This window comes from Prosopis cineraria, unplaced genomic scaffold, assembly GCF_029017545.1.
Source record: "Prosopis cineraria cultivar Desert tree isolate PC_DT_omini unplaced genomic scaffold, ASM2901754v1 PC14, whole genome shotgun sequence".
NCBI lineage: Eukaryota > Viridiplantae > Streptophyta > Magnoliopsida > Fabales > Fabaceae > Prosopis > Prosopis cineraria.
The window spans coordinates 227749-240247 of NW_026555345.1; the positions used below are offsets into that span (position 1 = coordinate 227749).

General features: G+C 36.0%; 1 protein-coding gene across 3 annotated transcripts in view; it reads left to right on the top strand.

Moving 5' to 3' along the window:
• LOC129293484 (uncharacterized) overlaps nucleotides 1–12499 on the top strand; it is a 92712-nt gene that overhangs the window by 67900 nt on the left and 12313 nt on the right. For all 3 annotated transcript variants that reach the window (XR_008589167.1, XM_054931482.1, XM_054931483.1), the window contains exons 23-32: nucleotides 5557–5600; nucleotides 6325–6408; nucleotides 6500–6568; nucleotides 6689–6765; nucleotides 10281–10350; nucleotides 10996–11145; nucleotides 11408–11473; nucleotides 11595–11739; nucleotides 11875–11939; nucleotides 12034–12099. Coding sequence is in view for 2 of the 3 variants with exons in the window: in XM_054931482.1 (XP_054787457.1) it covers nucleotides 5557–5600; nucleotides 6325–6408; nucleotides 6500–6568; nucleotides 6689–6765; nucleotides 10281–10350; nucleotides 10996–11145; nucleotides 11408–11473; nucleotides 11595–11739; nucleotides 11875–11939; nucleotides 12034–12099 (836 nt within the window). In the remaining variant the exon portion in view is untranslated. The remainder of the gene's footprint in view (nucleotides 1–5556; nucleotides 5601–6324; nucleotides 6409–6499; nucleotides 6569–6688; nucleotides 6766–10280; nucleotides 10351–10995; nucleotides 11146–11407; nucleotides 11474–11594; nucleotides 11740–11874; nucleotides 11940–12033; nucleotides 12100–12499) is intronic.

Here is a 12499-nt window from a genome sequence, read left to right on the forward strand (position 1 = left end):
TTTTCCCATATTACAATTACCAAGGTCATGGTTTGACGATACCACGGGCTCTCACAAGGTTTGTAGATTGATTAAGTCTCTATATGGCCTGAAATAATCACCAAGGGCATGGTTTGAGAAATTTACTCGGGCCATCAAAGCCTGGAGATACAAACAATGCCAAGCAAATGATACTCTATTTGATAAACATTTTGCTGATAAAATGACAGTTATCATTGTGTATGTTGATGATGTAGTATTTTGACAAGAAATGGTGGTGAGGAAATTGTCAAACTAAAGGTCAACCTAGCAACAAAGTTTGAGATCGAGGATCTCAAACCCTTGATATATTTATCTCATACCAAACCTGACATTTGCTTTCCTGTGAGTGTAGTTACCCAATTCTCAAGCTGTTCTCAAAAGGAACATATGGCTGCTGTTTACAAGGTACTCAGGTACCTAAAGAAAACTCTAGGAGTAGGGTTGTTCTTTGCAAAAGGCAACATTAGAGGTATAGAATTGTTCACGGATGCTAATTGGGTTGGGTCAAAGGTAGATAGACATTCTACTATTGGTTATTACTCGTATGTGTGGGGCAACTTGGTAACCTAGGGGAGTAAGAAGCAAAGTTTGAATATAGGACACTCACCTTAGGGACTTGTGAAGGAATGTGGATTGTCAAAATTTTATAGGAACTTTAAGGTTGGCACAATTGGACTAATTAAAGCATGGTGTGATAATATGTCTACAATCAAGGTTGCCAACAATCCACTGCACCACAATTGTACTAAACATGTGGAGATTGATCAGCATTTTATCAATGAGAAATTAGATACAAAGGTTATTGATCTATCATACATCCCTTCAAGACAGCAGATTACATATGTGATGACCAAAGCACTAACCCAAGAGAAGTTTGAAGCATTTAGAAGCAAGCTAGGATGATCAATATTTACTTACCAACTTGAGGGTGAGTGTTGGATGTGGGCCTTAGATTTTGGGCCTTAAGCCCACTAACACCACAAGACCCAATTTTCCTTATTTTTTTGTGTTGCTTGTAACGTTTATTTTTGCGGTTAAACCTAATATTTATTTTATATATTTACCGTAAATAGTTTAGGAGAATATCTCGGGGGTAGTTATTTGTTATTATTTTAGGATATTGGGTTTTTGGTCAATCTCCTTAATTCTTGGAAATATGATCATGTTTCTCTTGTATTTATCCTTGTACTCTTTCTCGACTGAAATAAAAAGTTTAACAAGCCTTATTGCTACATGGTATCAGAGCTTGGCTTATCTCCTGAAACTTCCGATCACTCTAATTCAAAAAATGCTGAGACCGAGTTGAACCCAAATCTCTCTTCCTCAATGTCGAAGAACAATGGGTCCTCAAAAATTGATCCGAGTAGGACAGGTGGTCCCTTGGGTCGACTACCAGTCATGAAGGATCGTTGGTGTATATCATCACTGTATTCAAGTGCTGCACACCGACAATGGCACAAAATACTTCAATAATGCCATAGATCTATTCCTTAAAGAGCATGGCATCATTCATAAACGTACTTGCCCTAACACTCCCCAACAAAATGGCATTGCAGAAACGGAAAAACAAAAACTTGTTAGAAGTTGCTTGTGCCCTCTTATTTACTTATAATGTACCCAAAGTGTTTTTGGGGGGATGCAATTTTAACAGCTATCTATTTGATAAATCGCATGCCTAGTTGGGTTCTTTCTATTCTACACCCCTTGAAAAATTAAAAGAAACTCATTCTATTACCCACCTTGATACTAACCTGCCTCTTAGAATTTTTGGCTGCACCTCTTATGTTCATGCTCACTCATCTCATAAATTGGAACCCAAAGTTGTTGCATTGTTCTAGGATATTCCTCAACTCAAAAGGGATATAAGTGCTTTGACCCACGGTCTAAACGTTTGTACGTCAGTCGTGACGTCACCTTTGCTGAACATATCCCATTCTATTCCAAAGCTTTGGCTCCAAGGGAGAGGAGGAGTGTCTCAGCTTTTGAGTAAGAACTCAGCTATTTCTGAAAATTCTGAATTACTTCCAGAATTATTTCCAGCATCTAAAAACTCCCAGACACACCCCACAAATACCAGAATTCTTATCCAGCCACTTACCGATTCTAGTATTCAGTCTTCTATGCCAACAACTGAAGTGAGTGAAAAGTCTTTCAGATTATATGTAGGAAAAGCACTGAACAAGACACCATTGACGTACTCAAGAAAGAAATGGCGGAATAGAGAAACTGTTATGTTTGAAGCACAACCTGAATCTGAACCAATAGAGGTTCCTGAAGCTGAAAGTGATGTAAGAAATAAATCTAGAGGGAAAGAAGTGGCTGAGAATGAAGAAACTGATGAGTTATACTTGCCTATAGCCATCAGGAAACAACCCAAAACATGTACACAGCATCCGATTCAGAAATTTGCAAGCTACCATGCCTTATCTCCTCAATTTCATGCGTTTGTAACAAACCTAGATGAAGTAAAGATTCCATCTGATATACATGAGGCACTTAGTATACCTGAATGGAAGAATGTTGTGATAGAGGAAATGAATGCACTAAAAAAGAATGGTACTTGGGAGATAGTAGAACTTCCAAAGGAAAAAGGTTGTAGAATGCAAGTGGGATTTTACCCTAAAATATGATTCTACGGGTAAGCTGGACAAGTTAAAGCCTAGATTAGTGGCAAGAAGTTCACTCAGACTTATGGCTTGACTACAAAGAAACTTTTGTGCCTGTTGCTAAACTTAATACCATCAGAACTCTAATTTCTGTTGCTGTAAATCTTGATTGGTCACTTCATCAACTAGACATCAAGAATGTGTTTCTCAATAGAGACTTAAAGAAGAAGTATTTATGACTTTACCTCCAGGTTTTGAGAAGGGACGCGCAGCAATCATGTATGCAAACTGAAAAAATCTCTTTATGGTTTAAAAACAATCACCCTAAGCCTGGTTGATAGATTTTCAAGAGTATTGAGGACTGAAGGATACAAGCAAGGGTTATCTGATCATACCATGTTTGTGAAAGTGACTAATGGAAAAAAGTGCATACTCATAGTGTATGTAGATGATATAATCATCACAGGTAACTTTGAAGAGGAGGTACTCAGAATAAAGAAGGCTCGTGGAAAAGAGTTTGAAGTAAAGGATCTAGGAAAATTGAAATATTTCCTGGGTATAGAGGTTGCAAGATCACAGCATGGGATCTATGTGTCTCAAAGAAAATATGTCTTGACCTGTTGATCAAAACAAGCATGCTGGGGTGTAAACCTATAGAAACACCCATGGTGGTTCAAAAGAGAAAAAAGTAAAAAAAGGAAAATGCCTCTGAAGAAGAACAACTGGGAAGAAGAAGAAGTAGTAGAAGAGGGAGAAAAAATGAATCAATAGACAAAGAGAGATATTAGAGACTAGTAGGAAAATTAATCTATCTCTCTCATAGAAGTCCAGATATTGCCTATGCAGTAAGTTGTAGCAAGCCAATTCATGTGTGATCCAAGGAAGAAGCACATGAAAGCAGTATACAGAATTTTGGAGTACCTAAAGGGAAACTCTCGAAAAAAGGGTTATTATTCAAAAAGCAAAATCTATGATCTATAGAGATTTATATGAATGCAGACTGGGAGGAACTCACCAAGATAAGAGATCAAACATCAGGATACTACTCATTCGTTTAGGGAAATCTAGTTACTTGGAAGAGCCAGAAGCAGAGAGTGTCTCAAAGAGTAGTGCAAAATTAGAATTAAGGTCACTACTCAGGGAGTTACGGAAGTACTATGTGTAAGGCGTGTTATGGATGAAATACATGTTATATTAATCCTCCATTAAAGCTCTACTGTGATAAAAGCTGCAATTAGTATGGCACTAATCCTATTCAAACACGAAAGATCTAAGCATGTGGAATTGATAGACACTTCATAAGAGAAAAAGTTGAAGAAGGAACTATATGTCTTGTCTCTCTACCTACTAAAACTTCAAGCAACAGATGTCCTAACCAAGAGTTTGCACAAACCAGCTTTCGATAGTTGTATAAGCAATGGATATGTTTAGCATTACAATCCAACTTGAGGGAGAGTGTGGTTAGACTTAATATTTATTGTATATATTTACTGTAAATAGTTTAGGAGAATATCTTAGGTAGTTATTTGTATTATTATAGGATATTCAGTTGTTGGTCAATCTCCTTAATTCTCGAAGATATGATCATGTTTCTCTTGTATTTATCCCTGTACTCTTTCTCGGCTGAAATACAAAGTCAATAAGCCTTATTGCTACAATTTTTATAGTCTTAATTAGCATTTATATTAGGGAAAATGACAATAAAATTCCCCCGAATTATACAAATGACAATCTGGTCCATAGTTCCATTGAAGTTCTTGGAGACTTCTATGTCAATAAATTTTAAATTAAAAAGACCATTTTACCCTTATTGACAAATGTGATTTTTTGTTTAGTTCTTATGATTCTTTGAATAAAAGTTATTATATTTTAAACTAAAGTTGTGATTGGACCTTGTTATTTTGAGAACTTGTTTTCAATAATAGAAATTATACTTGACAAATTATAATTTCTTGTTCAACTCTTAAAATTTATAGAACAAAAGTTGTTATTTCTTAAGTAAAAGTTGTCAATGGGGCTTATCGTTTTGAAAAGTTTTCTAATAATAGAAATTACATTTAACAAGCTATAATTTCTTGTTCAGTGCTTGTGATTTACAAAATAAAAGTAGTTATTCCTTAAACAAAAGTTGTTACTAGGGCTTGTTATTTTCAATAAGGGTAATATGGTCTTCTCATTTTAAAATTTATTGACACAAAAATACCTGGAGACTTTAGTAAAATTATAGCATTTTGAGGGATGTAATTGTCATTTTCCCTTTATATTATTAGAAATTTCAGGAGAGTTTAAGGATTTAATTGGAGCCATCCTCTCTTACTTTTATCTATCCTTTCTTAATAATATACTAGAAATTATTAAGAAAAAGTTCCAATGTTCACCTAAATGAAACTATTGAGCACGATAAAGCTTGTTGTTGTTAAAATTTAGTAGCTAACGCTAGTTGTTGGGCATAGATCAAGGGGTTATCATTCCCTTAAGTTGCTCCATACACTCGTTTTCTTTCCTAGGCTAGCTCTTCTCTATAATAACAAATACTATGTAACCTCATTTGAATAGCCGGAAAGTATTCAGACTTTTCTGATACAACAACAACAAGCCTTTATCCCACTAGGTGGGGTCGGCTACATGGATTGCAAGACGCCATTGTGCTCTATCATTTATTAAGCTTTTAGAAATATTATTAATTAAGAGATCACGTTCAACAACTTCCAAGAGTGTTCTCTTAGGGCTTCCTCTACCTCTCTATTCAGACTTTTCTGATATTAGAGATTAATTAGCAATTGTTATCTTTTGGATTTTCTGGTGTTTTCAATTTTCTTTGTTTGTTTGAATGATATATTATCCTGCGCTAGATATTTTTTTTCTCTTTATCTATTAATATTTCATGGTAAAAAATCATAGTACTGATTATTTCAACACAAAAGTGTAGGCATCAGGCAGGAAAGGGATGGATTGCTGACACGATATGTGAAGGTAAAATTGTAATGTTATGGGACGATTTTTCTGAATGCAAGGATTGTTTGCTTAGTGTAATTGATGACAGGATAATGGTTCCCAAGCTAAAATGTTGTTAGCAAACGGGAGAACATTAGAAAGTAATGAGACCCAAACTAGTATCACAACAAAACAGCAACCAAAAGACAGAAACAGCAATAAATGAGGGGAAAATGCTGAGGTTTTTGATATTAATAGAATGAGAGAAACTGAATCAGAGTTACAAGACTTCCTTTGATTCTGGCCAAAAACCTATCTCCCTTGAAAGATCACAAAAGTAACAGCATTACAAGTTATAAACCTCACAAAAGAGGGTTCATTCCTTCTAGCGTTCGAGAGGCCAATCTCTCCTCACAAATCCCTCACAAAAGACATCTCTCCCCCCATACCAGCAAAAGACTTCTAATAATTACAGCATGGCTTCCCCACAGCCCATACCGCCCAAAAAGATACTAATCATAACACAAGATCATAAGTCACTGTTCCTTACAACTAGGATTCAAAGGATAAACATCTGGACCAATCAAAGTGTTTCCACTTGAGTTATTCACCTTCTTTGTCTTCCTCATATAAGTCTTAGGAAAATAATGGGTTCTATCAGAAAGCTTATCCAAACATGCATGCAAGTTAATTCTTTTTTGGGCAACAATATATGATCCTGTTTTTAATTCTCAAAGATAACTCTCTTTTCATTTATATTTAGGAGATTCACGCGCCAATTCTTGGACTTTGGGGAGTTAAGATTGTGGTCGTTGCCATGTTTGTTGCATTTACATTAGCAAGCATTGTAAGTTGATGTGAGATAAGGTGCTCCGTTGCCATTTCTTCACAACTTTTAGAGATACATTTTTCTTTTTATGCTGTGTTTACTTCAATAGGCATTATGCACAAGGATTGAACGCGGTCTAGAGCAAAAGATTGTTCTTCCTCGGGATTCCTACCTTCAGGTTTTAAGTTTTTTTATTATTATTATTTAAAAGGGGGGAAAAACTCTCCCCACAAGCTTGGCAATTTCTTTCTAGACATTGTCTTATCTAACTAACGTTCAATTTTTTGGATGCTACCAGGGGTATTTCAATAACATCTCAGAGTACCTCAGAGTTGGACCACCATTATATTTTGTTGTTAAAAATTATAATTACAGGTTGATTATTTTTTTCACTTTGTTGTTTTTATTTTCTCTTTATGAATTGATGTCATCATCTTTCAAGCAAACTTTTGATTTGTGGTTAAGAAATCTTGTTAGAAATGGCAGATCAAAATGTGACAGGAATAAATAGAGGAATGAGACTAATAGGATAGGTTTCGAATCTCCCTTATTTTGAAAATCAGAAAACAGAACATTGAGCGGAAATATAGCAACTAATTGGAACGACCAGGTGCAAGAACATGGGAACAGAAAAAAAACATAAAATCTCATTATCTTCTATGATCAGTGACACCCCCTTTTATGCCGGAGATTGGATGTTGAGCTTTCCAAGCTTGGTTGTTAGATCTCCAAACTTCACCCTAGGCAGGGCTTTAGTGGGTCTGTCTGCCACTTTCCATTTAGTAGGGATGTAAGAGGTGTCATTAATCCCGTATCAAGCTTCCTTGATCAAGTTTTAGTCTAGTTCTACTTGATGAACATAATTTTGACAATGTTGGTTTGGGCCATGCTCTCACGTAGTACCATCTTTGGTTTGAACAATGGAGTTATTTGTGAGTTATTAGCTCCCCAAGGAGGCGTTTTAGCTGTAATCCTTCACAAATACCATCTGATAATGCCATATATACAAAAACTTAAAACAGTTTCATATTTGGATGCGAGACCAATAAGAAAACTCATAACAGCCATCTTCTCTTTTGAATCTTAAAATTAGAGGCTACAGTAGTTCATCTCCTCATAAATCCTTACCAGTATATAAGTAGGCCTTAAGAGTCCTTTTCTGCCTGTGTGCATAATAAAAGGTATTGCGCACTTAATAATTACAGGAAATATCCCATTTTCCTGGTCTCTCTCAATGGAGTTTCACATTCGTAGAAATAGTCATGCATCATCCCTCATTCAAGCTTGAGGATCTTTATGCCCCATTTGCTATAGAGAATTGTTTTTGGTAGAAGTGGAAGCGGAAATGGAAGTGAAGTGGGATATAAAAAATGTGTTTGGTATGCAAATGGAAATGGGATGGAACTTTTATTTAATATTGTATTTATATTTTGAAAAGATCAAAATACCCTTGAAAATATTATAAAAAAATAAAAAAAAACTCATTGAACCTTTCAACACACATGAAGCAATTGCCCTAGGAAACCATCGTGGGAGAAAATCATGGAAAAATCGCATGGAATCATATCAGGGGAAATCATTGGAGAAAATCATGGAAATCATGAAAAAACCACCATGGAACCAGATTATGGAAAATTGTTGGAGAAAATCAGCATACATTTGCAAAGCATTCAAACATAAACTAATAAGAACAGATTTCATAAAACCACATTTGAAAGTCATGGAACACATTCAACATTCAAACACATTTGCAACCCAAATCTCAACCCGATTTGCAATGTTGAAAAAGACAAAGTCATAGTCTTTCTGTAGTTGATCTATGTTTGAATGTAGTTGAGCCATTACTATTCGAGAAATCAAAGTTAGAGCTTTGAGCTGTTGCTGTTTGAGTCAGAGCCAAAGCATTGATTCAAATCAAGTAGGTGTGTTGGATTGAATTAGGTGAAGACATTGTTCGAGAAATCAAAGCAAGTGTTGCCATGCCCAGTAGAGGATCATTGCTATCGTTGCTGGGGGAGGACCATTGCCATCATTGCCGATGGAGGATCGCCGCCATCACTAGTAGAGCCAATGAATGGTTGGCAAGATCATGGAAGAGGGAAAGAGAAGGTAGGGGTAAAAGGGTCAGAAATGGAACCCAGTTCCATGGGTTGAGGGATGGAACCCACTTCCATTGATTTTGATACAATTGGGTTCCATGGAGAACCGGCTTCCACAATACCAAATAGATAAAAATATTGGTTCCACTTCCACTTTCACTTTTCTTTCCCCAATTTCTTGCTACCAAACAAGCCATCAGTCAAGCAGTCCTCTTTCTCAATGATGGTCATCTTTCTCAATGCTCTATAAATAAATTCAGATTGTCTTGCTCCAATCTAGATAATTAGTCCAATTGAGTTTATAGACAATGATCTTGGTCACTACTAGAACAGCATTCATTACTGTTGAAAATTAGAATTTATTCTTTGCATTTATTGTATATTGCTAGGGCTGACTAGAGTAGAAGTTGTAATTAACTCTCATTTACTGCTCTGTCTTGTATATATTCTATAAATATCTATAAATATAATAGACGATAGATCAGTAAGATACACTGACTGCTTTTCAAAATCACTCTCTCCTTAATATGGCATCAAAGCCACTATTCTGGATCTCTTGGGTTGTGCTTCTTCCAGCCCTCCATTCTTTTTCATTCAGTGTACTGTTCATCGAACCAATGCGTCACTATTCATTGGATCTGTCGCTGGCTGACCTCCATTCATCATACATGCCCCTCCACCATGTTCATTTTCAGCCAACCAACCAACCCCAGCCATCTGATGGCCATCCACCTTCGCATGTGCTACCACGTGCCTCTCAAAGGCATCTATGCACAATTCTGAAAATTGTTTTTATTCCTATAAATAGGAATTAAAGTGCTTCTCTTTTATTCTTATAATTTTTTAAACTATCTCCAAAGACAGTTTAAAAAAGATTAAAAGAAAAAATATTAAGAAAAAAGTTCAGGAATCAATTAAACCCTGACCAGATAATTCTAAAGCAAGAGCAAAAAGATGACTAACAGTGGCAAACCAAATATAACGAGGCTATCAATAGCAGCTACAAAATGGATATCAGATGATCTCCCACACTAGAGTGGTGGTTTCTGAGCGTCACGTGCTGTTGAGATGAAAATTAGATTGCAAGGAATAGCCAATCTAGGAGTTCCAAACTGTGAGTTGGTGTCGCACACAAACCATTTTGTATAGGATTCAAGGTTCCCCTTACTAATGTGCTCACTTGCAAATCAGCAAGAGTACAGTAAATTCTTTTTTGCTACAATACCATGTGATGGCATAGAAGAACAAAATGTTCTTGTGCTTTTCAAAAGAATGATGTGTTTATACACAGTAACACAAGTAGAAGCCTCTAGACATTATTCCCTAATTAATATTAATCAATTCCTAATAAATATCAATCCCTATAGTCATTTCTATCATATTACACAGCTACATGGATATAGCAAATCAAGACTTATTCTCTAACATGCTTGATTGTAAATTTTATGCAAGTTTGAGGTTTCTCACATGCCATTTTTTAAGAGCATTCATTTCCTTTTGGTTAGCAATCTTCCATTTTGGTTTTCTCTAGAATCATGTAATGAGATAGTAGTCACAAACTTCTTACATCCATAAATCTGATTGGTGCATGATTTGACCTTTCCTTCTTGGGATAACTTCACTCTGGTTATGTGTTTTCGTTAGCTACAATATTTAAATTTAAAATATCCTAAATAACAAACTAGATAAGATAAACAACAAAAGGTCAATACTCAATTATTCTAACATTGTCACTAATCATCATATATTATCTGCTTGCTTTGATGGGTTTCCTTTGTATCCCTCCTGCAGCTTGGAATCCACACATACAAATCAGCTATGCTCTATTAGCCATTGTGATTCGAACTCTCTTTTGAATGAGGTAATTCAATGCTCTTTTGATGGTAGTCTAGTAGAGGGTTGTGAATCCTTTACTACACAACAAACACACTTAATCCTACACCACACACTTAAAGAACAGAACACAATAGATTTTCCAATTCAAGATATTGGCTCTCTCCATTCAAAACCACACTTAAACTTCTCTCTGCCTCTTCATTCTCTCAGCTAGCCTCTTTATACACCCACTTCCAACTTCTCAACTGCTCCCCCCCCCCACCCTTCATTATTACTACCTTATTTTGCTCCTACACTTTCCTATCTTTTTGTATATTAAAATGCGTGGTTTCTTGGGGACCAGTAATCCCCCATTTTCTGTCATTTTGCCCCTCACTTGTGCCTCCTTATGTGTGTTTTGGTGGTAGTAGTAAGCTGAGACCTATCACCTCTCATCAGACTATACTCCTATCGGTTTCTTAAATAATAAGCTATCTATCATATAATATGTTGAATCCCCTGAGTTTTAACTCTGATGTTAGGCGTTACTTCTTCCATGTGTTTTCACCTCTTCAAAGTAATTCTATCTTCTAAAAGTCCTGTCCTATAATGGTAGAAAGCAATGAGAATGAGATTTATTTTTTTTTCTTTGGATGAATGGAATTTGTATGTTTTGTTTTTAAAACTGCAGATATCTAGGGCATCTTTGGTACCAGAATCAAGTTACATTGCCAAACCTGCTGCCTCATGGCTTGATGATTTCCTTGTATGGATATCGCCAGAAGCTTTTGGTTGCTGTAGGAAATTTACAAATGGCTCTTATTGTCCTCCTGATGATCAGGTCTTTGTTTTATGTCTGTCCGTCTAATATTCTATGCGCCCTCCTTGCTTATTCTTCTATCATAATTTTTGAACTTTAATCAACACAGAAAAATGTACACATAAATAGTTGTGCAATATTGTGATCCTTGTCTTTGTCATCTTTAATCTCCTCTACATGTACCATAATTGGTTGGGCAATCAAGATTTAGTTTGATATTGGTTTCTTTAGCATCAGACGCCCTTCCTCATTGCTAAGATAGAGAATTTTTCCCCCCCTCCAGCCACCTTGCTGTTCACCAGATGGAGGCCCTTGCGGGTTTGGCGGAGTGTGCAAAGACTGTACAACAGTAATGCCCAATTTACTCTTTGCTTCTTGGAAATGATTCAGAAGACTGCTTGCAAAGCATTTTAATTGTAAATTGAACTAGTGCACTAGCAAAATGACTAACTCTTTTCATTCATTACTAGTGTTTCCGCCACTCAGATTTGGTTAATGACCGTCCAACTACTGTACAATTCAGAGAAAAGCTTCCATGGTTTCTTGATGCATTGCCATCAGCTGATTGTGCAAAGGGTGGTCATGGGGCCTACACCAATAGTGTAGATTTACAGGGTTTGAAAAACACTTTGCTCCCTCCCTCTCTCTGATATCCTTTTTTTCTTTTTTCGTTTTTCCTTTTTTCGTAAACTTCTATTTGTAAAGGTTTACTTTCCTGATGTAAAAGATTTGCTTACAACCTGTTCTCAGGTTATCAATGTGGTGTCATACGGGCATCTGAGTTTCGTACATATCACACACCACTTAACAAACAGGTATGCAGTTTCTTAATTGATAATCTTATTGCAGATCTTTGGCATGAAATTTGTGAGACACTTTTCTGTCTAATCTCACTGCACTTCTTGTTAGGGTGATTATGTTAATGCAATGAGAGCTGCACGGGATTTTTCGAAAAAAATTTCTGATTCTTTAAAGGTTAGAATTCATTGCAGGATGCATTTTTCTAGTGTTCCTTATCTTTCAAGTTACTACTTTTCTCTCCCGCATTCTTGATCACAGAACATTGCCTTGTGATAAAAAATGATGGGCAATTGCATCACATGATTGTTATTATGTGGTATTTTGAGAGAGGAAAAATGTATTTCTCATTCATGTATATTGTAATGTACAAACTGATGCTATATACACACATCAAGTGAGATAAAGCTTAATAAATACTAATGAAGCCTAATAATGCTAATAAATGCTAATTATTCACAATAATGACATAATATTTCCATACTCCCCTTCAAGTGGGATCATAAATGTTAATCATGTCCAACTTGCTCATACAAATTTCAAAGGTAGGCTTAGGTAGTCCCTTGGTGAGCACATT